Source organism: Aquarana catesbeiana, linkage group LG08 (assembly GCF_042186555.1).
Source record: "Aquarana catesbeiana isolate 2022-GZ linkage group LG08, ASM4218655v1, whole genome shotgun sequence".
NCBI classification, from domain to species: Eukaryota; Metazoa; Chordata; class Amphibia; order Anura; family Ranidae; genus Aquarana; species Aquarana catesbeiana.
This window is the reverse complement of record NC_133331.1, coordinates 254,137,816-254,160,594: the sequence shown is the minus strand read 5'-3', so window position 1 is coordinate 254,160,594 and position 22,779 is coordinate 254,137,816. Positions and strand designations below refer to the sequence as shown.

The following is a 22,779-nucleotide window of genomic DNA, read 5'->3' as shown; positions in this document are numbered from 1 at the left end:
CAGGACCCGGGTCCCCAAACACTTTTTATGACAATACCATGCATATAAGCCTTTAAAATTAGCACTTTTGATTTCTCCCATAGACTTTTAAAGGGTGTTCCGCGGTATTCGAATTTGCCGCGAACACCCCAAATTGTTCGCTGTTCGGCGAACTTGCGAACAGCCAATGTTCGAGTCGAACATGAGTTCGACTCGAACTCGAAGCTCATCCCTAGTCGTCAGTTCCAAAAAGGCAAAATGAAAAAATTATACAAAATATAACAGTATAATGAAATGTAATAAAGCGCGGTCTCACGGGCACTAAATCCGAATAGAATGAGGAAACAAAATTGCCTAAAACATATAAAAAGCTATAAAATGAGTGACAAATACAGTGTGGGTACAAATATATATATATATATATATATATATATATATATATATATATATATATATATATATATATATATATTTTGAACCAAATAAAAATATATAAATCAAAAAAAGTCCATGTGCATGAGGGCTAGTATCATACTAGCACATAAAAAATATTGTAAATACTGAAACGGAGAAAAAAAAAAAAAAAAAGGAATCTCAGTGCAAAAGGGCTAGTATCATACTAGCACATATGTGGTAACTCAGCGAATTCTTATTAGTGACTCCAAGTGAATAAATAAATGGTGAACAGTCCCACCACCTTGTAGTACAAAGTGCTCAAACAATGAGTCATCAGTTCCAAAAAGGCAAGTCCACAAGCCACAGGAAAGGGAAAAAAAGTCTTCAGTGGGGACACCTCTGTGCTCGCAAGCAGCTCACCTTACTGCTGCAAGACAACAGCTTGTAATCCAATAACAAATTACCAGCAAACAAGGGTCCCATCCAGTAGTTCAGGCGATTCGGGTGGTGGGTGTGCAGGATGGTATATATAAAAAACATAAGCAGACAGTATATAGTATAACTCCGTGGCGGCCAGAGTGGAAAAAGGGACAGGATACAGAATGGGATGCACTCACTTTTGAAAAATGAGTGTGGGCATCAATCCAACGAACGCCGAGTTCGTATACCTCAAAAGGGTGTCTTCAAAAGGGTGTCCCCATTCACAGGCCCTTTTGAGTCTGGTATGGATCTTGAGTGGAAACGTCATGCCAAAATAAAAAAAATAAAAAACTGTGTGGGTCCCCCCCCCCCCCCTTAAGATACCAGTCTGATTTGGGTTTTGAGGGGAAACCCCACATCAAAAAGAAAAAAACGGCATGGGGCCCCCCAAAATCCATACCAGACCCTTATCCGAGCCTGCAGCCCGGCAGGAATGGGAGAGGGGGTGCGTGCTGTGCTGCAGTGATCTGCAATAAAATGCAGACAAGCTGCATTTTATCGCAGTGCACTGGATGGGATCGCATTTCACTTTACAGAAGCGCAATACATCACACTGCTGTACAGTGACATGAATGAGTGTCACTTTTGTGTACTTCAAATAAATTTTGTTTGAAAATGCACACCATACCGTCCCCTACCACCGGCTCACTGCAGCCAAAACAGACAACTGCCGGACAATAAACCACTGTGGTTTAGTGTCTGGCAGCTGTCTATTGCTGTGTGAATGGGCCTTAAGTGTTCTCTGTTTAGTAATGCTTTCTCTCAGTACATGTCTGTCAGTGCTCAAACAGACTGAAATAAACTACTGTAATAATAGCCTATTATATACAGTACTTTAAGCCTAATTCCAGACAAAAATGTAAACTTTGTTTTGATTAGAGCAGGGAAGTGTTATGAACCTCTGTCTGTTTTTTATTGCCATCCCTGTCCCTGTTGTCCTTGTTTTGTTTTTTTTTCCACGGTTCCTGTTGGTGCAGGAAGTAATGAAGTATCATTCCAAACAAAGCCCCATTTTTAGTAAAGTCAGGCCTAGAACCTCTGACAATATTTCTGCTGTTGTCTGTGCCTTCTTGGCCTGTGATGGCAACCCAAGCCCATTTTGTGTCCTTGTGTCAGAAGGGCACGACAGGGAAGTTTTAAATAACGGTGTCAGAGATAAAAGTAAGGCACTGACGCAGAATATTAAAGTATAATTAGAGGTTCCTGTATGACAATCCTAAACAATCACCAAATTCTGGTATTATGTGATACACAAAGGGAAGGTAAAGAGTGAAAAAGTTATTTACCTTCCCTGACTAAGCCAAATCCTCAGTGTTTCACACCCGGGACCCAGCGCATCCCAGGTTGGGGTAAAGAGCCAATGACAGTGACCCTTTACCACATGATTGCTCCATCCAATGACAGGGCGATCACTGTCTCTATTAGTGGAGCCTGGTCAGTGCCGTAAAAATGCGTTTTCATTTTCTTTCCACAATTTCCAAAAACTTGTGGGAAAAAAATGAGATGTTCAAAAGACTCCTTATGCCTCATAGAGTATACATTGGGGTGTTTGCTTTCCAAAATGGGGTCATTTTGTGGGTGTTTCCATTGTTCTGGTGCTCCAGGGCCTTCAAAAGTGTGATAGGTAGTCAGGAAATAACATGTGTAATTTACTATATGCTTCTAAAATGCCTGATGGTGCTCCCTGCATGTTGGGCCTCTCTATGTAAATTGTGAGAAAAACAATCAGTGCCACAATACTAATAAATTACTCCTATAATCACGTGAAAAAAATCAAATATACCCCTCTAAGTGTCTACACAGCTGCTGAACACTTATAGTGATACACTACACCTATTGCAATATTAATTTTGTGAAAATAGTGAAGCGCTGCGTATCTATAAATCTTATGTAAACAAATAATTATACATTCCATAAAACAATTTATGGAAAATAAAAAAACAGTTCATATGTAGGTTTCCAAAGCTGTCACCACTGTGTAAAATCGTATTTAAAGCGGAGCTCCACCCTAAAGTGGAACTTCCGCTGATCGGATTCCACACCCCCCCCCCTTCCGGTGCCACAATTTTGCACCTTTCAGGGGGGAGGGGGGTGCAGATACCTGTCTAATAGAGGTATCTGCACCCACTTCCGGGCATAGAGAGACGCAGAATATAGTCACATTTTTTAAGGTGGAGCTCCGCTTTAAATGGATCCAATATTCAGTGCACACCACCACCTGTTAAAATGCCTGCTCACCTCAAGGATGAGTATAAAACTTATAGACAGATCACTCCTCGTGTCCACCACGATCAATCCACTTTACCAATGGTAGTAATTCCTACAGTCCCCAGACTGCACCTCTGTGTGGAAAACATGAAACAAAAAACACAAGTACCATAGTGTTCTCTGCTTTTAAATGTATTAAAAAAGCCCCTCTAAAAAGTTACACTTACAAGAAATAACAATAAAAACAGCATGCATCAAATCACCAGGTCATTCACTGCAGATCTAGACTCACGGTGCTTCACCTGATATCACAGATTCGACTCCTCCTTTCTTGTAATGCCCCGTACACACGGTCGGACATTCCGACAACAAAATCCATGGATTTTTTCTGACGGATGTTGGCTCGAACTTGTCTTGCATACATATGGTCACACAAAGTTGTCGTAAAATCCGATCGTTCTGAACGTGGTGACGTAAAACAATTACGTCGGGACTATAAACGGGGCAGTAGCCAATAGCTTTCGTTTTTTTAATTTATTCTGAGCATGCGTGGCACTTTGTGTGTCGAATTTGCGTACACACGATCGGAATTTCCGACAACGGATTTTGTTGTCGGAAAATTTTATAGCCTGCTCTCAAACTTTGTGTGTCGGAAATTCCTATGGAAAATGTGTGATGGAGCCTACACACGGTCGGAATTTCTGACAACAAGGTCCTATCACACATTTTCCATCGGAAAATCCGACCGTGTGTACAGGGCATAAGTGTAACTTTTTAGGGGGGCTTTTTTAATAAATTTTGAAGGCAGAGAACACTATGGTACTTGTGTTTTTTGTTTCATGTCCTTAACTCCTGGAAATATAAGTGGAATTGATTATTGAAAAGCGAGTGGAGGAAGGTGTTTGGAGACAATTCAAATGTTGAATACCCACACAGAGGTGCAGTCTGGGGACTGTAGGAATTACTACCATTGGTAAAGTGGATTGATCGTGGTGGACACGAGGAGTAATCTGTCTATGAGTTTTATACTCATCCTTGAGGTGAGCAGGCATTTTAACAGGTGCTGGTGTGCACTGAATATTGGATCCATTTAAATACGATTTTACACAGCGGTGACAGCTTTGGAAACCTACATATGAACTGTTTTTTTATTTTTCAAAGAAATTGTTTTATGGAATGTATAATTATTTGTTTACATAAGATTTATGGGCCTCTGTATGTGGCCAGGCTGTGAAAAAGACTCACACGTGGTATCGCCATAGTCAGGAGTAGCAAAATGTGTTTTGGTGTGTAGTTGCAAGTATGCATATGCTGTGTGAGAGAAATAACCTGTTAATGACAACTTTGGGGGGGAGGGAAGGAATGTTCATTTTGCAAAGAATTGTAGGAAAAAAATTACAACTTTGGAAAAACTCACCATGCCTTTTACTAAATACCTTGGAATGTCTACTCTCCAAATTTGGGGGGTATTTGTACTTTCCTGGCTTGCTAGTGTCTCAAGAAATGATAGAGGCCATCAGTACATCAGGTGTGATCAATTTTCAATGATTGGCACCATAGCTTGTAGATTCAACAAAGACCAAATATACACTGGGGCTATTTTTTACCAAAGATATGTAGCAGTATAATGTTGGCCAAAATGTATGAAGAAAAATTTCTAATTTGTAAAATTTTATAACCGAAACAAAGAAAAATGCATTAATATCTATTTGTGTAAAAACAAAAAAAAAGGACAAAAATGTAATATGGGTACAATTGTCATTCAAAGTGTGAGTAATTGTCATTCAAAGTGTGACAGCACTGAAAGCTGAAAATTGGCCTGGTTAGGAAGGGGGTATAAGTGCTGCAGCACATCATGTTGTGTGTTTTTTTTTTTTTTTTAATCTATCGGAAGTCCATAGTTCTACTTTAATATTTTTCCCATTTTATCCAGAAAAAAATAAATGTGAGTGGAGTTGAAGGGTCTACCCAAAATTGATATTTTAGTAATATGTGAATTCTAATTCACTGAGCCAGCTCATGGAGTTTTATGTCTTGAATACACCCAACATGATCTCCCTGTCATAATTACCAGTTCTGTTCCAGTCCAGCTGGAAAGTTTGGATGTTCTTCTGAATGTTTCTTCTCCATAGTGTAAAATAAAAATCTAGCAGGAATGGTGGGAAATAATGGGTACAGCAGATGTGCAAAGCTGGAAGCTCCGTACACAGATCTTACCAATTGTGATCCTGAGAGACAAGTCAGTTTTAGGTGTACTGATACTTTTAATTTGATCTCAGCAGTTAATCAACGAGGGGACGTAGTCTGTTATCCAGCCATTCATTAGTGGGCACCTTTGCAAAACCTAGTATAAAATTTAATCCTGAATATAGCTTGTATGTAAAAACAAACTTGCTTAACAAAAATGGCCAGTAGCTTTCTAGGCTTTGTATTTTACTGTCTGCCTCTAGAAAAAAAACCTAATGATATAGTCCCTCTTTTATGTTCTTTAGGCTGCTGCAGCACTATAAGAAACTGAAATTTCCATCCGTCCAAATGGAAAACCTGAAAAACGTAAGAAAAGACTTGGCAGAAGAAAAGCGCAAGTTGGAACATAACCAGGAGATGTTGGAGTCCTTGAACGTAAGTAATTTCAGAATGCATAAGTGTCAGATACTGTAGGTAATAAATATGTAAAAAAATAGCGACATTCCGTTATTGGCTGTTACATCTCTCTTTATTATATATTTTTTTTGCTGGCTTATTGCTGCCAGTGATTTGGACAGCTTTACAGCACTTATAGATCTTTATCTTGATTCATCTCTCATCCTAGCTTCACCCCCGGCATGTGTCCCGGGTTCACCTGTGTCCTGTGGGAGCCCAGAACCTCCAAAACAGACATCAGGATAATGAGCAGCAGGAGATCAGCAATTCACTAATCTCCTCTGTGTAGTGTGAACATGGAAGGGGGTAAACGAAGATCAGGCCTTGTTTGTGCCTGATCATTTTGGGCAGAGTTCAGAGCGTGATATTTGGGATCTTTATAGACCTGAGGAACAACCTGTCCCCTGCACTATGCTACCATTTATAGTATGGGGCTTGTCAGCCTTCTTGTAATAGCAATAAAATACATTTTAAAACATTTTTAACTTTTTAATAACACACACAGTTTTGAGCCTGGTCATATTTGATATAATATCCTATTTACTCAATGCAACATCACCTTTTTTTTATAATTAACAGAAAATTTGGCATTTTAATGTGGGTTTTTTACTGAAAATATATATTTAACGGTAATACAAATATTATGCAACATTTCATGCAAAAATTGCAACTGCAATTTTATTTGGTCGGTATTCTATCTGATTGCCTCCTGGGGGTTTAGGAGGGAATTTGTTTTTTCGCTGAAGCAAATTGGATCAAGCTTTATTGGATTTTTTGCCTTCCTCTGGATCAACTGTGGGTATAGTATTGTCTGTTTAGGATGTTTTCAATTATTTTTTTCTCTTGTTTGAACTAGACGGATTTGTGTCTTTTTTCAACCTGATTATGTAGCTACATAACTATGTAAAAGGATTTTACAGGTAAAACCAAAAATCCCATTATTGCAGGGTCTTTTTATTTGAGAGTGAGATCCTTCAGGGATTCCACTCTAAATATTTCATATTTATCACAGCTAGTACCGTGCAGTGTGTTTTTAAAAGTAGTGCAAGCACTACTTATTGCGCAGTTCAGTGTGCTTTGTGGCCCATTCATATGAATAAGTTGTCAAAACGGTCCACACAGGAACGCATAGGAATTGCACGGTGTGAACTGGCCCTGAGGATTGACACCCCCGTTAGAGATTGTGCTGTCTAAATCATTTGTCTGTAAGGGCAGTCAGTAGATGTGCCTTTGCTGGGCTTTTCTTACTACGCAGCAGTATATCTACCATATATACACACACTATAAATGTAATAGTTTGTAAAGTAAATATTTTAAACAAAAGAGAAATCAGTTATATAAACCTTTCAACAAAAAATAAAAGCATTGTTTACCTTCATAGGACTAATATTGAAGTATCAGAATCTGTAACCTCAATTATTTTTTGGTTCTTTAGAATGAAGTTGAAAAGGCCGTGGAGGAATCCTATGCCATAGAAGAGTCTACAAAGGCCTTAGAAGAGAAGCTTGAGTCCTTGACACAGCAAGCAGCAGAAGATGTTCAAACCCTGGTGTGTGCCACCATTTCCTGCCGGTAGTTTTTGTCATTGATATACTGTAGGCTCATTGCATGTGCTGACTCTTATACAAATGTGTGTACCTTTTTACAGGGCAATGTCACAAATTCGGACTCCTTGCAGCTTCCAAAAGCTACTTTTATGGCTGTCCCATTCCAAGTAAGTGTTTTTTTTTTTTTTCTTTTTTTTTTTTAGTTTTTTCATATTTAAAGTGAAACTCTAGTTAAACTTTTTTTATGATGCTGGGAAGGCTTAGGATCACTGTCATTGTTTGTTTTTGTTTCTGTTTTACATCTACTTCCCTGATCGTGAGTTTCCTACAATTCTTTCTTGAGAGGCACTGCAGGAAGTAAATTGAGATCTCCCCAAAATTAAGGGAAAGTTTGTCACGTTAGATATTTCACATGCCTTTTTTTGTATACCATTATACTCTTTAAATACACCGTTCACCAATGTACTTTATACAAACTCATGTGAGCTAATAATTTCCTGTGCTCCCTGCCTGCGTGGTATTCTTATCAATTACATTATTCCCAGCTACAGTATCGCTGAGGACTACAGAACCCTTCCTCTCTGTTATCGAGAGAGGGAGGTATTTGCAATTCTGTCCTTTAGTGACAATGCTGCTTTTCCATGGATATACTATGGTGAGTGTTGTCACCCTAGGACAGGAAGTGTGTTACTGACAGAATCACCAGGTTAAAACAAGGGGGAGGGGGAAAGAAAGCTAATGTCACCACCACATCTATTAACTGGTAATCTGCAATGTATTACATTTTTGTTCCTGACGTTAAGGGCCGGGAACACTCATAGTTCCAACAGCGTGTAGGAAGCAGGTTTCAGCAAAACTGACAGCATCTGTAGAGAGGGGCAGAATGTGGCCTGGTCGAGTCAAAGCAGGCAGAGACCCAGAGAGGTTGTGAACCCTACACTTTCGTCAGGAACCTTTCCTTACCATTAGTACTGTCTCTAACAGACTGGGTACCTTTCCCTATGCTACCCACTTGCATAAGGCGTGCCAAACCCAGGGGTCCAGGTCTTCAATAGACTCTGCCTCCCCTAAGATGGCCACCATAGTTACATGGGCAGCCAGCATCCAATCGGATCGCTGTCTTGGTAGCTCAGAAAACCATAAAGGAACCCTGTTCCTCATGACTTCCTCTGCATTGTCGCTGTGGTTGAGCGCCACCTGCAGTGGAGACAGCAGACCGCACCTGCCTACACTCCCCTCACTCTTTAACAAATTCTGTCCTCAGCATCTCAATGCAACAAGAGCAAACCATGCAATAAAAATGTAACAGACAAGGTTAAGGTGGAACAATAAAGGGGGCGGGACCGGATGTCCATGTGAGAGGACGCTTCAGCTGGGAGCTCCGGCTCCCTAGATTTTCAATCCACCTCAATCCTTCGTATATCCTTGCAATCCTGCTGAACTAGTGGCTGTCGCTGCTTGGGGGACCCTTCCTCGACCCATCCATGCCCTCCAAGCGGACCCATCCATGCCCTCCAACTCGCCGGCCGGACCTCGCGCCATCTTGCCTTCTCCCTCGAGAACAGCTGCTTCCTTTGTCTCACTCATGGAGCCACAGCAAACCCATCTGGTGGATTGTGGCCAAGGAGTGCCTAGTACACCTCCGGGCACAGCTGATCAGAGCTCTGGGATGGGTCAGCCTGCTTCTCCGGACCAGACATCCACGGCCACCATCTTGGCAGCCATTGAGGCCAGCAGATCCTCCCTCATGGGCCGCATTGACTCCCTGGCCCTGGAATGTGGCCTAATCTGAAATGATATGGACAAGTTCCGGGGGCGGATGGTGGAGGCAGAGTCCAGAATCTCTGAAGTGGAGGATGCACGCACCTTTGCAGACCTGCAACGCGTGGTAAAAATGCTCACGGATCGCTCGGAGGATGCCGAGAACAGACTCCGGTGGAATAATGTCTGGGAGATCGACCTGCCTGAGGGAGCTGTGGAGGATAGCCTGACATCCTTTGCTGAAGATTTCTTTAAACAGCTCCTGCATCTTACTCAGGTTTCCTCAGCCTACATAGTGGAACAAGCACACAGGGTGCCGACTGGACCTAGACGGGCGGGAGCGTCTCCTAGGCCTTTCTTGGTGAAATTCCTCAATTACCGGGATCGGGATCTTATCCTTGCCGCTGCCAGAAAGAATCCTCAGCTCAAGTATGAGAACACCACTGTCCACCTGTTCCCTGATTTTTCTCCTGAGATTCAAAGTCGCAGGTGCTCTTTTGTGGATATCCGTAAACGCCTCAGGAAGAAGGGGTGTACAGTATGCTGTATTCAAGCAAGCTGCGAGTTGTGCATCAAGGAACTGTTAATTTTTTTTCTTATCCCATCGGAGGCTGCTGACTGGCTGGACTCCTTAGGATGATTACTGCCCATGCAGGTGTGACTGATCCTGGCAGAGTCTTCCCCTGGCTTTTGACTAGCTTATTGGGGTTTATGCCCCTCCCCTTGATCTCCGTCTATCCTTTCTCCCCCCCCCCCTTCTTTGTGTTTTCTCCTTTCATGAACATAACTAGAAAAACTTGTAGGTCCCAGGAGTTTTATATATATATATATATATATATATAATATAAAACTCTAGTCTATCATTGGGACTTACACAGAATCCTATATAAGCTCAGGTATTGGGAGCCGGAAGCTACAGGGTCAGCTGGAAATTTTTTTTTTTTCCCTGTTGTTTTTTTTTCTCCCCCCTACTACTGGTCTGGGCAGCCCCTCTTTTTTGGTTGCCCTAGGCCAGACTGTTACTAAGGGTCTTGTTCTATTTTTGGGTATAAAGTTCAGTGGCACAGTTTTTTGTTTTTTCTTTTTTGGTTCACACTCATGGGCACACAGATTAAACTTGTTTCCTGGAATGTCAGGGGATTCAATTCTTAATTTAAAAGAGCCCTTGTTCTTAAATATGTACGAACCCACCACCCACATATCATGTTTCTTCAGGAAACACACATTATGGGTAATAAAATTTTAGCCCTGAAGCGCCCCTGGCTACAGCGAGCTATACACGCCACTCATCCTATGCCAGGGGAGTCACCATCCTCCTGCACAAATTCTTGCCTTGCCATATAGTGGAGGTTGTTACTGATCCAGATGGGAGGTATGCTATGGTAGTGTTGGAAATACATACCTGCCGTATAGCACTAGTGAATGTATATATCCCACCTCCTTTCTCCAGTGAGATTTTATATATAATGTTAGACAAACTGGCTGCATTGGCTCCAGTGAAAATCCTACTGGCTGGAGACCTCAATAACATCCTGGATTACACACTAGATACCTTAAAACCACAGCGTGTACAGAACCTGGAGCTGGTCCATTGTGTCGCTTCTGCGGGGCTGACAGAATTATGGAGGTGGAAGCATCCGAACCTCAGAGGCTACTCTCATCTGTCTCTGGGACATGCTTCCTCCTCCAGAACTGACCTGGCATTTGCCTCATCCAACCTACTGCCGTTGGTATTGGAGGCCTCATATCTACCAGGGGGTCTGTCTGGCCATTCTCCACTCCAGGTTGTGCTGCACTTGGCGGGTCCTTGGTCCTCAGGTGCTTGGAGGCTTTCGCCAGAGTGGGTGTGTGATCAGTTTGTAGATGGGGTCATTCAGACACCGTTATAGTCTTACTGGCAGAACAATGAGGGCTCCTCGACCGCACAGTTAACTTGGGGTTCATTTAAAGCATCTATTAGAGGGGAGTACATCTCGGCCATTAAGGTCGCTAGAACCCAAAATAGATATGATACTGAGGTATTGCAGGAGAAGGAGCAGGTATGCGCCCGGATATATCCCTCATCTGCCTCTCTGGCAGACCTGCGCCAAGCCAGAAGGGGGCTACATCTGCACTATAAGGATATGACAAAAAAGGACAGTAAGAGAATAATGGAGCAGGTATTTGAACGGGGGGGGGCAAGAGTGGACGCTTGTTGGCCATGCTGGTGGCTGATAGCCGTGCGTCCACTGTTGTCCCTTGTGTGTATTCACCCTCTGGATCACTAGTGTCTTCTAGGGAAGAAATTCTCGATGCCTTCCTTTCTTTTTATGCAGCGCTATACTCCTCTATCCCATCCTACCCCAAGGAGGACCTGGCTGCGCTTTTGGAACCACTGCACCTTCCCACTTTGCCTTCAGAGATATCCGAGCTCCTTGATTCACCTTTTAGGCCGGAGGAACTTGATGTAGCAGCAGCATCCTTCCCAAACCATAAGGCACCAGGCCCAGATGGCATGCCTGCTGAGTGGTATAGGCAACATAAGGAAATTATCTCACTGCGTTTGTTGGCCCTTCGTCGGGAATGCTTAAAAATGGGCCAGCTGCCTCCCTCAATGTACGAAGCACATATTGTACTGATAGCCAAGCCAGACAAGGACCCCCTTTACTGCGCCTCGTATAGGCCGATCTCATTACTGAATATAGATTTTAAAATCTTTACAAAAAATGCTGGCCAACAGGCTTATGTCAGTTATACCCCAGTTAAGCCCCATACACACTATCAGATTTTCTGATTTTTGTCTTCAGATTTACCAAAACCATGTAGTGCAAGGGCCTGCCTGATTGCATACAAATTTAAACTCCTGAGGTTTTACCTCATATTATATGGTTTTGGTAAATCTGAATGAAAAAATCAGCAGAAAATTGGATAGTGTGTTTGGGGCTTTAGTGTTTGAAGACCAAACGGGGTTCATGCCTGGAAAGGCCACTGATATAAACCTGAGAAAGGTATATACCCATATACAGCTAGGCCCTGAGATTACCAAAGGAGGAATATTGGTCTTTTTAGATTTGGAAAAGGCTTTTGACTCAGTGGATTGGAGCTGAATGGAAGACGTGCTGTGGTGGTTCGGGTTTGGCCCTATATTTCGTCAATGGATTGCGCTACTATATCATTCCCCAGTTGCGGCGGTCAGACTTAATGGGATGGTGTCAGAGTTCTTCCCAGTAGCTAGGGTGATGCGCCAGGGCTGCCTGCTTTCGCCGGGCCTATTTGCCTTGCTTATTGAGCCTTTAGCTGCAGCCCTGGAGGATCATGACCGCTCGTTGACCACTGCCCTATCTATCCTAGACACCTTCTCCCGGTTCTCCGGTCTTAAGGTGAATTGGGGTAAGTTGCAAATTCTGCCATTGCAAGTTCCATCCCCAACCCTTAGGGCCCCGACAGGCTGCCCACTCCAGTGGGTGGATAAGGTGAAATATCTGGGACTGCATATTACCCAGTCGGTATCTGACTTTATCCCCCTTGATGTTGCTCCGATCGTTCAGACGCTTAAGCTGCGTCTGGCCTGGCGTAACCTAATATTGTCTCTGATTGGGAAAATAAACTTGCTAAAAATGAAATTTCTCCCCCTATTCCTTTACATCTTTAGGAATTCCCCGGTTTAGATACCTCAGACTATTTTCCAATCCATTGATGGAGTGATTACAGACTTCCTCTGGGGTGGGGGGACTCCACGCATTAGATTGCAAGTGCTTCAGCAGCCCTGAAAAGAAGGGAGGTTGGCGGTACCCAACTTTGTTAAGTATTTTTTAGCGGGGCTGTTAGTTTTTGCACATAGATGGCTGACTTAACCAGAGGATGATGCTGCGGTGACTTTGGAGGCCGCAGTGGTTGGCTCATATGAGGCACTATCTGACCTACTATGCAGGGGAAGAGGGGCCCCCTATCCCATGACGGGGTCAATGCGCTCACTTATCAGAGCATGGGACCTGACTAGAAGGGCAGCACTTCAGGACGGGGTAGTGTCACCTTATACTGCTCTGTGGCGCAATCCAAGTTTATCCCATTTTTTTGCCCCTCCAGATCCAATAGTCTGGCCCAGATATGGAAATAAAACAGTGGGTGCGGTGGTTGGAAATGGGGTGTTATTGACGTTTGATGTGCTCAGAAGTAAGCACCAGCTCCCTAGCTGGCACCTGCTCCATTTTCTGTTATTCAGGCATGCTTTTTCGGCTCAGTTTGGGTCCTCCACCCTAAATGTGCTGGCTGGTGACCTGGAATCACTACTCAGGGACAAGGAACTACCCAAAGCCTTATCTACTATATATAAGGAACTGTTCACTGACACTACAAAGCTTCTCACATCCTGTCGTGCTGCCTGGACGCTGGATTTCCTGCAGCTTGACACTGATGACTGGGATGATGTCTGGAGCACCACATTTGCCAGACTGGTGTCGGCCCGTGATCACCTGATACAGTTCAAGTTTCTTCATAGGATATACTACACCCCCGCTAAATTAGCAAGGATTTTTCCTGCGCACCCCTTAAACTGCTGGAGGTGTGATGCACCTGGAGCAGATTTTTTGGCTCTGCCCGCACATCCGGCGGTTCTGGGTGGGTATGATGGACTGTGTTAGGTCGGTAACTACAGTTGCTATTGCACCATCTATTTAAATTTGTTAGGCTTGGTGGACACATTAGCACCCAAAAATGTGATCCGTACTCTACTCACATTGCTCCTGTACTATGCTCGCAAAGTGATTATCTTATCGTGGAAGAAACCGCTGGCTCCTACCCTCATGGCCTGGAAGGCATTGATTAACAAGGCTCTACCACTGTATGAAGTTACGTATCTCAGTAGAGGGGTACCAGATACCGTATATACTCAAGTATAAGTCGATCCAAGCATAAGTTGAGGCCCTAATTTACCACAAAAAAATGGGAAAAACTTATTGACCTGAGTATAAGACGAGGGTGAGCAATACAGCAGCTACTGTAAGTGGAAAAAGAGGGTCAACAATGCCCATCTGCAGCTGTATACCTCCCTGTGTCCTGTGTATATGTGCATGTGTCCTGTGTATATGTGCATGTGTCCTGTGTATATGTGCATGTGTCATGTACCTGTGTCCTGTGTATATGTGTCTGTGTGTATCCTACCTGTGTCCTGTGCATCCTCCGTGTGCCGCTCTGCACCGATCAGCATGTGCGGCGGCCATTCACTGTTCAAAAGCCGCGCCTCCTCCTCGTCCATGATAGGCAGAAAACTCCATTTCCAAACAGTCAGCAGTCAGCCTATCACGGACATTCTCTCATCCTCATCCTCATACCACGGACGAGGATGAGAGAATGTCCGTGATAGGCTGTACACTGACTGCCTATCACAGACGAGGAGGAGGCATGGCTTTTGAACAGTGAGAGGCTGCCAAGTGCTATGTAGCACACGCTGGCCGCCGTCTGCCTGCATTACACGCTGATCATGTAGGCAGATGGCGGTGACTCGGGTATAAGTCGAGGGGGGCACTTTCAGCCCCAAAAAAGGGGCTGAAAATTTCGACTTATACTCGAGTATATACGGTAAGTTTAAAAAGGTGTGTGGTGGCTGGATAGATGACAATTCAACTGCATCAGATTAATTGCCTCCTGGTGAATAGATGAACTATGTGGCGGGTAGTGAGGCTTGTGTAAGCCTAGATGGGAACCTATAACCTCTTTTACTACTGCTGTTTGGGGATATCATACTGCATATAATGATTGCACATTGTATATGTCCTCCCCCTTCCCCTTTTTTTCGCCTTTAATAGGGTTTAATATGGAAGGATTTCTGATGTCTGTTATTATTTGGTATGGGAGTTGCATCGTACACTGGTGCGGGGAATTGTAGTTCTGAATGTTTATTATGTTCAATGTATGTCTCTTTTTCTATGTTAAAAAAAACCTTTAATAAAAAGAATTTACAAAAAAAAAAAGGTGGAACAATAAAATTTTTTTTTAACTTAGTCTGAATATCTAGCAGGAAGTTGCCTGCGGTTAGATCGCAAAGGGTGACGATTCTTGGATTCCAGCCGAGTCACTTGGCAAAGGTTAATTTTCAGATACTGACTCAGGGCCGCAGGCTGTATCCGCAGACGTATCAGTCTGTGAGTGCACGTGGTCTGCGAGTACCTGTGTATTGTCTTGTTGAGTACCTGTGTATTATATTGTTGAGTATTGGTGTCAGGAAGCTAGTTGGTAATTTTGGACAGGGTATGATCCCCAATCCCCATTAAATTAGTAGGTAGTGTGGAGATGTGACTCGGTGAACATCTTGTGGCATCATCTAATCGAGGGGCAGATACTGCTGTGCAAAATGTAAGCACATTGTTTCCCTGGAAGCCCAGGTTCTGAATCTAGGGAAGCAACTGTCAGCACTGAGAAGACCCTCCATACTAAAGGAGAGCTGGGAATGGCAGGGCAGGGGCCAGGCGGGAGACAGAGGTGCAGGTACTAGAAACAAGTAAATGGGTGACAGGAAGGATAGAGGGGGAAGTGCCAGGGAGGCCGATCCAGGGCTGCAGCATCCCAATATGTACGCTCCATTGAGTGACATTGGTGAAACCGATCAGCACTGCTGGAGCTGAAGGACTCTCCTAGTTGCCAAGGGAAGAACTCCTCCAGTGAGAGTGGGGGGAAGCGAAGGGAAAGGATAGACAGTTTCTGGTGGTAGGGGACTCAATTCTTAGAAGCATAGAGAGGGCAATCTGTGACAAAGACCTGAAGCGCCGAACTGTATGCTGTCTACCAGGGTTCGGCACATCACGGATCTGACTGGGAGGGCCTGGGGAAGACCCGGCTGTCATGGTGCATGTTGGAACCAATGACAAAGCCAGAGACAGATGGAATGTCCTACAGAACGATTTTAGGGACTTAGGAGCTAAATTGGGAAACCTTTCCCTACCGCCAGTACTGTCCCTAACAGAACGGGGTACCTTTCCCTACACTACCCACTTGCATAAAGCGCACCAAGCCCAGGAGTCAGGGTCTTAAAGTAGTTGTTAACCAACCATTGTAACTTTACACCATCCTCTCTGTTTATGTATGTAATGTCCCCCTGTGACTGTGCTTTATAAAAATAATGCTGCATATACCTTGGTTACAGAGTGCTGATCTGCGCTCATTGACACACCGTCACTCTCGGAGTCACCTGCCTACACGTAGCCTGTGGTAGATTGTGCCAGAAAAAAATGATTTACATATTTTCCAGTGGAGGAAACAATGTGTTTTATACTGATAAAATTGATGATGCACTGTCTGCTTTTACCTTTTGATATTTGCAAGGACCCATCACAGGGTTTTTAAACACCATGGCCATGGATTTCAGCCGTCTGTCACTCCCCACCTAACCAACTTTTTTTTTTCATTCCAGGAAAAAGTGAAAAAGCTGAAGAACCCCAACGCTGTTTTAAAAGAACTTGTCCTGATGGAAGAAAATCCAGCCTACAGAGGCATGCGTAAATTGATTGAGAAGTCTTTCAATGAAATTTCTAATTCCACATCCTAGCTGGTTTTTTTTATCTGTTTCTTTTTTTCCTTTTTTTATATACAATAAATGTTTTTATATGTTATTGTTGAACTTGTGTTTATTTATTTTCTCTCTAACTATATTAATGGCTTTCTCTTTAACCAGTTGCCTACCAGGCACTAACACCCCCTTCCTGCCCAAGCCATTTTTTCAGCTTTGAATGACAATTGCGCGGTCCTACTACACTGTACCCAAACAAATTTTTTATCACTTTCTTCACACAAATAGAGCTTTCTTTTGGTGGTATTTAATCACAGCTGGGTTTTTTATTTTTTCCAAAAGACCAAAAATTTTGAAAAAAAAATGTTTTTTACTTTTTTTTTTCTGTCAGTAAATTTTGTAATTGTTCGCCTTCACTGATGAGGCAGCACTGATGGGCACTGATAGGCTGGACTGGTGGGCATTGATGAGGTGGCACTTATTGGCACTGATGAGGCGGCACTAATAAGCGGCACTGGTGGGCACGGATAGGTGGTACAGATGGGCATTGATGGGGTGGCACTGATGGGCGACAATGATAGGTATTGATCAACAGCAGTGATGGGCGGCACTGATTGCCAGAACTGACTGGCATGGCTAATGAGCACTTGTGGGCAGTGGTGGACACTGATTGCTGCCACTGGTGGGCACTGTATGCTGGCAATGGTGGGCACTTATTTGTGACACTTTTTTTTTCTTTATTGTAATCAGGGCTCTGTTACAGGATCCTTACTGGATTAAGGAGCTATGCAACTGGATCCATTCAAGGTGCCATGAAGAGGCCAAGGTGGATGGTACCCGGGCCTTGTGGAAGAACAACGAGGTTATGCCTGTAATGCTTCTCTTTTGAGAGCTGGACCCTGGCATCCAGCACTTTGGTCTTTCATCTGGCAGGGTGCTATACAGGTCCAGGCATAAGGACCCCTTAAGTGGAAACCCAGTCTCTGAAGGTCTGTCATGACTTGGCCCGCCATGATGGGTGAAGATTGGGTCTGTCTGGTCTCCAGCAGCATCCTGTGGCGGGAAAGTGAAGACAATCCTAAAGAACACATATGGTTCACTTATGGATTTCTTCCTGTTTGAGTAGATGTTGTCTTGCCTGTCTTTCACCACTAGAGGGTGTTGAAGTCCAAAACATACCTGCTGTTTACGTACCTTGCTTCCTAGTGATGACGCTCAGTGCAGCAGGTCTGGAAGGGATCAGCTTGCCTCTCTCCAGTCTCAAGCCATCAGGACGAGATGGGGGGGTCGCCCTTCTTCACTGAGGTGGTAGCAATCCCCCTAAGCAGACCCTCTTCCTCCTCTTCTCCCCCCCCCACCGGCGGCTGTCTTGTGCACACACGCGCACGAATCTAAATAGTTGCGTTGGGATGGCAGGGAGGGGGGGCGTGGTCAGCACGGCCGACGTGCGCGTGGGTTCTGGCGTGCACGTTTGTTAATGGCGCAGAGCGGGCTAAAGTTTTTTAAAATGCCTCACTCTAAGAGGGCTGAGCATTTGGAGGGACACAGGAGCTTCTGGGGCACGTAAGCTGGTGGATTCAGGCATTCCTAAGGACACATCTACTCAGCATCAGGCTGAGCAGTGATAGCAGCATGTATACATATATATTGCTGGACTAAGGCTCAGCAGTTGATGCATCTGTATTAGTACCTCTGCTTTTGTGCTTAGGACCATGCGTTCCCGCAGAGGGGCTGCAGCTACGGCAAAGGGGGGGCGCAAAGGCGTTGCCTTTGGGGTCTGAGGATCCTGGTTATGTACCCACAGTACCTTCTTCTCCTAAAAGACCTGAAGCACCTGGCCAGGATGAGCCATTGGGACTATCAGGCATTGCTGCTTCTCCCAACATCTCAGCCCTTGCATACATCACAGAGGACATTCTTGCTTCGGCTTTGGTTGGCCTAGAAGAGAGGTTAGCTGCTTTCATTGCAAATTCTTCCCGGAATGTGGGGAAAAAGCATGCTAGGTCCCCTTCTCCCACCCTGGACCCTCAGACAGGGGAACAACAATGGGCTGATGACGTTGAGTCACCATAGAGGACCGGGAAGAGGGACAGACTGATGATTCTTCCTCGGAAGAGACCGTTTCAGAAGAACCTTTCTCAGCTTCGCAATCTCTAAGGTTGTGCAAGTACAATCCCTTACAGAGTCGGGTCGTTCAGCTTATAAGTTACCCACGACTTCGGTGCCCTCGGCTCGGCTTAAACTTCAGTTCCCACTTTGGGTTCTCTAAAGCCCCCTCAGGCTTTACATGCCTTTCCACTCCACCCATTATTGGAGCAGCTTATATATGCTGATTGGGAGCACCCAGATAAGCATTTTCTTCCTCCTAAAAGGTTTTCTTTGCTTTATCCTATGGAGAAAAATTTCACCAAGAAATGGAGTGTGCCAGCGGTTGACGCCGCTATTTCTTGCGTGAATAAGAGTCTAACTTGTCCAGTGGACAATGTCCAGGTATTTAGGGATCCAGTAGATAAAAGACTGGAATCTTTGCTTAAGACCTTCTTTGCTATGGCTGGTGTGGTGACTCAACCTGCAGTAGCAGGAATTGGCATTTGTCAATCCCTAAAAGACCAAATGAAGCAGGAAATTAAATTTGTTCCTGCTCAGCAGTCCCAGAACTTGGCCGATCTGCCCAGGGCCTTATGTTTTGCGGTTGACGCTATTAAAGATTCTATTCATCAGGCATCACGCTTTGCTCTCTTGCTAGTGCAGATGCTCAGAAGTCTGTGTTTAAAGCACTAGTCAGCCGAATCACCATGCAATAAGTTGTTGGCTGGGTTCCCTTTCCATTGGGAGCGGCTGTTCGGGGATGATTTGGACAAATACATCCAGAAGATTTCAAGTGGTAAAAGTATCCTTTTACCAGTTAAAAGGAAAAGTAGGCGTCCTTCCCTTAAACGTGCGTCCTCTCCAGGACCAGGAGCAACAGCCTCCAAGCAGTCGTGACGGCCTCCGCCATCAGGTTCTAGAGGTAAACCTCAAGGCAAACCCAGGGGCAAAAGAAGCCCTGGGGACAAAAGCCTGCAAAGCAGAGTTCCAAGGCCTCCTTGTGAAGGGGCGCCCCCTGCTCGATCGGGTGGGGGGAAAGCTTCTGCAGTTTTCAGAAGCTTGGCAGTAAGAGATCCAGGACAGATGGGTCATCTCCATAGTATCTCTAGGCTACAAGCTGGAGATTCGGGAGTTTCCACCATCCCGTTTTCTAAGATCAAACGTTCCCAAAGATCTAATGAAAAGAAGATCTTTGTTTCTGGCGCTAGACCGTTTGGTGTCTCAGGGGGTAATCATAGGGATTCCCACAGAAGAGAAAGGTATGGGGTTTTACTCTAATCCCTTCACGGTACCAAAGCTGAATGGAGATGTCAGACCCATTCTAGACCTCACGTTCCTAAGCATCCGCTCTTTTCGAATGGAGTCAATCTGGTCAGTGGTCTCCACCCTACGGGGGGAGAACTTCTAGCGTCAATAGACATCAAAGATGCATATCTGCATGTGCCCATTTTCCCCGCTCGCCAAAAGTTCCTACGGTTCACAGAGCATCGCCATTTCCAATTTGTATAGTAGTGATGGCATATCTGGACGATCTACTGCTGGTAGATCAGTCGATAGCTCACTTAGACCAGAATGTGTCCAGCACGGCCAAGTGTCTGGAACACCTGGGGTGGATTCTCAACTTCGAGAAATCAGCCTTACATCCGGTAAGAAGGCTGGAGTACTTGGGTCTGATCATAGACACAGCCCAGAAAAGAGTGTTTTTGCCCCAGTCAAAGGTCAGCACTTTAAAGAGGAAGTAAACCCTCTCTAAAAAAAAAAAAAACACCCTGCAGGACAAAGGCATAATGAGCTAGTATGCATAGCATACTAGCTCATTATGAATTACCTGAGATCGAAGCCCCCGAAGTGACCCTCGTTCACCACCTCCGTCACCGTGACTTCCGGGTATCGCTGCTCCGGCGCTGTGACTAACCGGAGCAGTGATGACGTCACTCCGGCCTATGCGCGCGGGAGCCGTCAGTGACAGCATGATCGCCTTCACTAATGGCACACTCAGTGCGCCTGCACGCCGTACTTTGGTGCCCTTTTTAGGAAAATATCTCCTTAACCGTGTAGGTTAAGGAGATATTTTTTGCACCTACAGGTAAGCCTTAATCTAGGCTTACCTGTAGGTTAAAGTGGTCTGTAAGGGTTTACAACCACTTTAAGGGAACTGGTCCAGGTGGTCAAGGCGAAGAAGAACCCTTATATTCGCCTCTGCATGAGTTTGTTAGGGAAGATGGTGGCTTCATTCAAAGCAGTCCCCTATGCCCAATTTCATTCAAGACTGATGCAAAACAGTATCCTTTCTGCTTGGAACAAGAGAGTCCAAGCCTTGGACTTGCCAATGTATCTGGCCCCAAGAGTACGCCAGAGCCTCAGTTGGTGGTTGGTAACCAAGAATTTGCAAAAGGGGAAATCCTTCGGGCCGGTTTCTTGGAAGATTGTAACGACGGATGCCAGCCTGTCAGGCTGGGGAGCAGTCCTAGAAGAGGCTACGGTCCAGGAGAAGTGGTCCGAAGCCAAGAAGATCTTGCCCATCAACAGCCTAGAGATTCGGGTGGCACATCTGGCTCTGAGGGCCTGGATGTCCAGGTTGCGGGATTGTCCCGTCAGGATTCAATCCGACAATACCACAGCGGTAGTCTACATCAATCACCAAGGAGGCACCAGAAGTCACGCAGCCCAGAGGGAGGTGAACCATATTCTGGCTTGGGCAGAGAAGCATGTACCTTGCCTATCTGCAGTTTTCATTCCGGGGGGTAGAGAATTGGCAGGCGGATTTCTGATTTTTGCGTTCCCTCCAGTCCAGCTGCTGCCGCAGCTTTTTCGCAGGATCTAACAGGAGGGGAAGCCAGTAGTTCTGGTAGCCCCGGTGTGGCCCAGAAGATCACGGTATGCAGAAATCAAAGGTGGCAGTAGGGGACACATGGCTCCTTCCACGGTGTCCAGAGATGCTCTTGCAGGGACCAGTGTTCCATTCTTCCTTACAAACGCTAAATTTAACAGTTTGGCTATTGAAGCCCACATTCTAAAGAGTCAGGGGCTTTCAGGTCCAGTGGTAACTACCCTGATTAACGTGAGGAAGCCGGCCTCCAGAATCATTTACTATAGGGGCTGGAGGGGCATATATCTCTTGGTGTAAATCCAAGAGATGGGATCCTCAGAAGTATGTCATAGGTAGAATTATTGCCTTTCTACGGTTGGGAGTAGAAATGAAGCTGGCCTTGAGTACTATCAGAGGTCAGATCTCGGCTTATCAGTGTTGTTTCAAAGACCGCTTGCTTCACATTTAGTCCGGGCCTTCATACAAGGAGTAATGCGGATAAATCCGCCAGTTAGGGTGCCCTTTTGCCCATGGACCTTGGATCTAGTTTTGTCTGTGTTACAGAAACAGCCTTTTGAGCCAATACACCATATTCCATTTGTCCTGTTGACAAGAAAGTTGTTTTTTCTGGTTCCTATTCTGCTACAACAGTAACTGAGTTGGCTGCTTTCTCTTGTAAAGAGCCATAATTAATTTTTCACAAGGACAGGGTGGTGTTGCGCCCTCACCCGTCCTTTCTACCTAAGATAGTGTCATGTTTTCATCTGAACCAAGATGATGTCCTGCCTTCATTTTTTCCAGAACCTAATTCCGCAGAGGAAAGGTCTTTGCACTCACTTGATGTACTGAGAGCAGTCAAGGTCTATCTGAAAGCGACAGCTCAGATAGGGAAAACTGATGTTTTGTTTGTGCTGCCAGAAGGCCCCACGAAGGGGCAGGCAGCATCGAAGTCTACTATTTCTAAGTGAATTCGGCAAGTTATTATCCAGGCTTATGGTTTGAAAAGGAGGTTTCCACCTTTTCAAGTTAGAGCGCACTCTGCCAGAGCAGTAAGTGTCTCTTGGGCAGTGCATCACCAAGCCTCCATGACTCAGATTTGCAGGGCTGCTACTTGGTCTTCGGTCCATACACTCACCAGATTCTATCCAGTGGATGTGAGAGGGCATGAGGATGCCGCGTTTGGGTGCAGTGTAGTGCTGGTAGCAGTCTAGGTTCTCACGTCTGATGGCGGCCTGCTTTTTTTTCTGTGTCTCCCTCCCCTCAAATGGCATTGCTTTGGGACACCCCACATAGTTATTACTATGGCTGCTCTGTATTCCGTGATGTACGATAAAGGAAATAGGATTTTTAATACAGCTTACCTGTAAAATCCTTTTCTTGGAGTACAT

General features: G+C 44.8%; 1 protein-coding gene across 4 annotated transcripts in view; it reads left to right on the top strand.

Moving 5' to 3' along the window:
• The window catches only part of CENPQ (centromere protein Q), a 494,148-nt gene extending 477,551 nt beyond the window's left edge, over nt 1–16,597 (top strand). For all 4 annotated transcript variants that reach the window (XM_073597028.1, XM_073597030.1, XM_073597029.1 and 1 more), the window contains 4 exons: nt 5,556–5,685; nt 7,142–7,255; nt 7,355–7,420; nt 16,399–16,597. In XM_073597028.1, the coding sequence (XP_073453129.1) occupies nt 5,556–5,685; nt 7,142–7,255; nt 7,355–7,420; nt 16,399–16,533 (445 nt within the window). In that variant the 3' untranslated portion in view covers nt 16,534–16,597. The remainder of the gene's footprint in view (nt 1–5,555; nt 5,686–7,141; nt 7,256–7,354; nt 7,421–16,398) is intronic.
• The last annotated feature ends 6,182 nt before the right edge of the window (nt 16,598–22,779 follow it).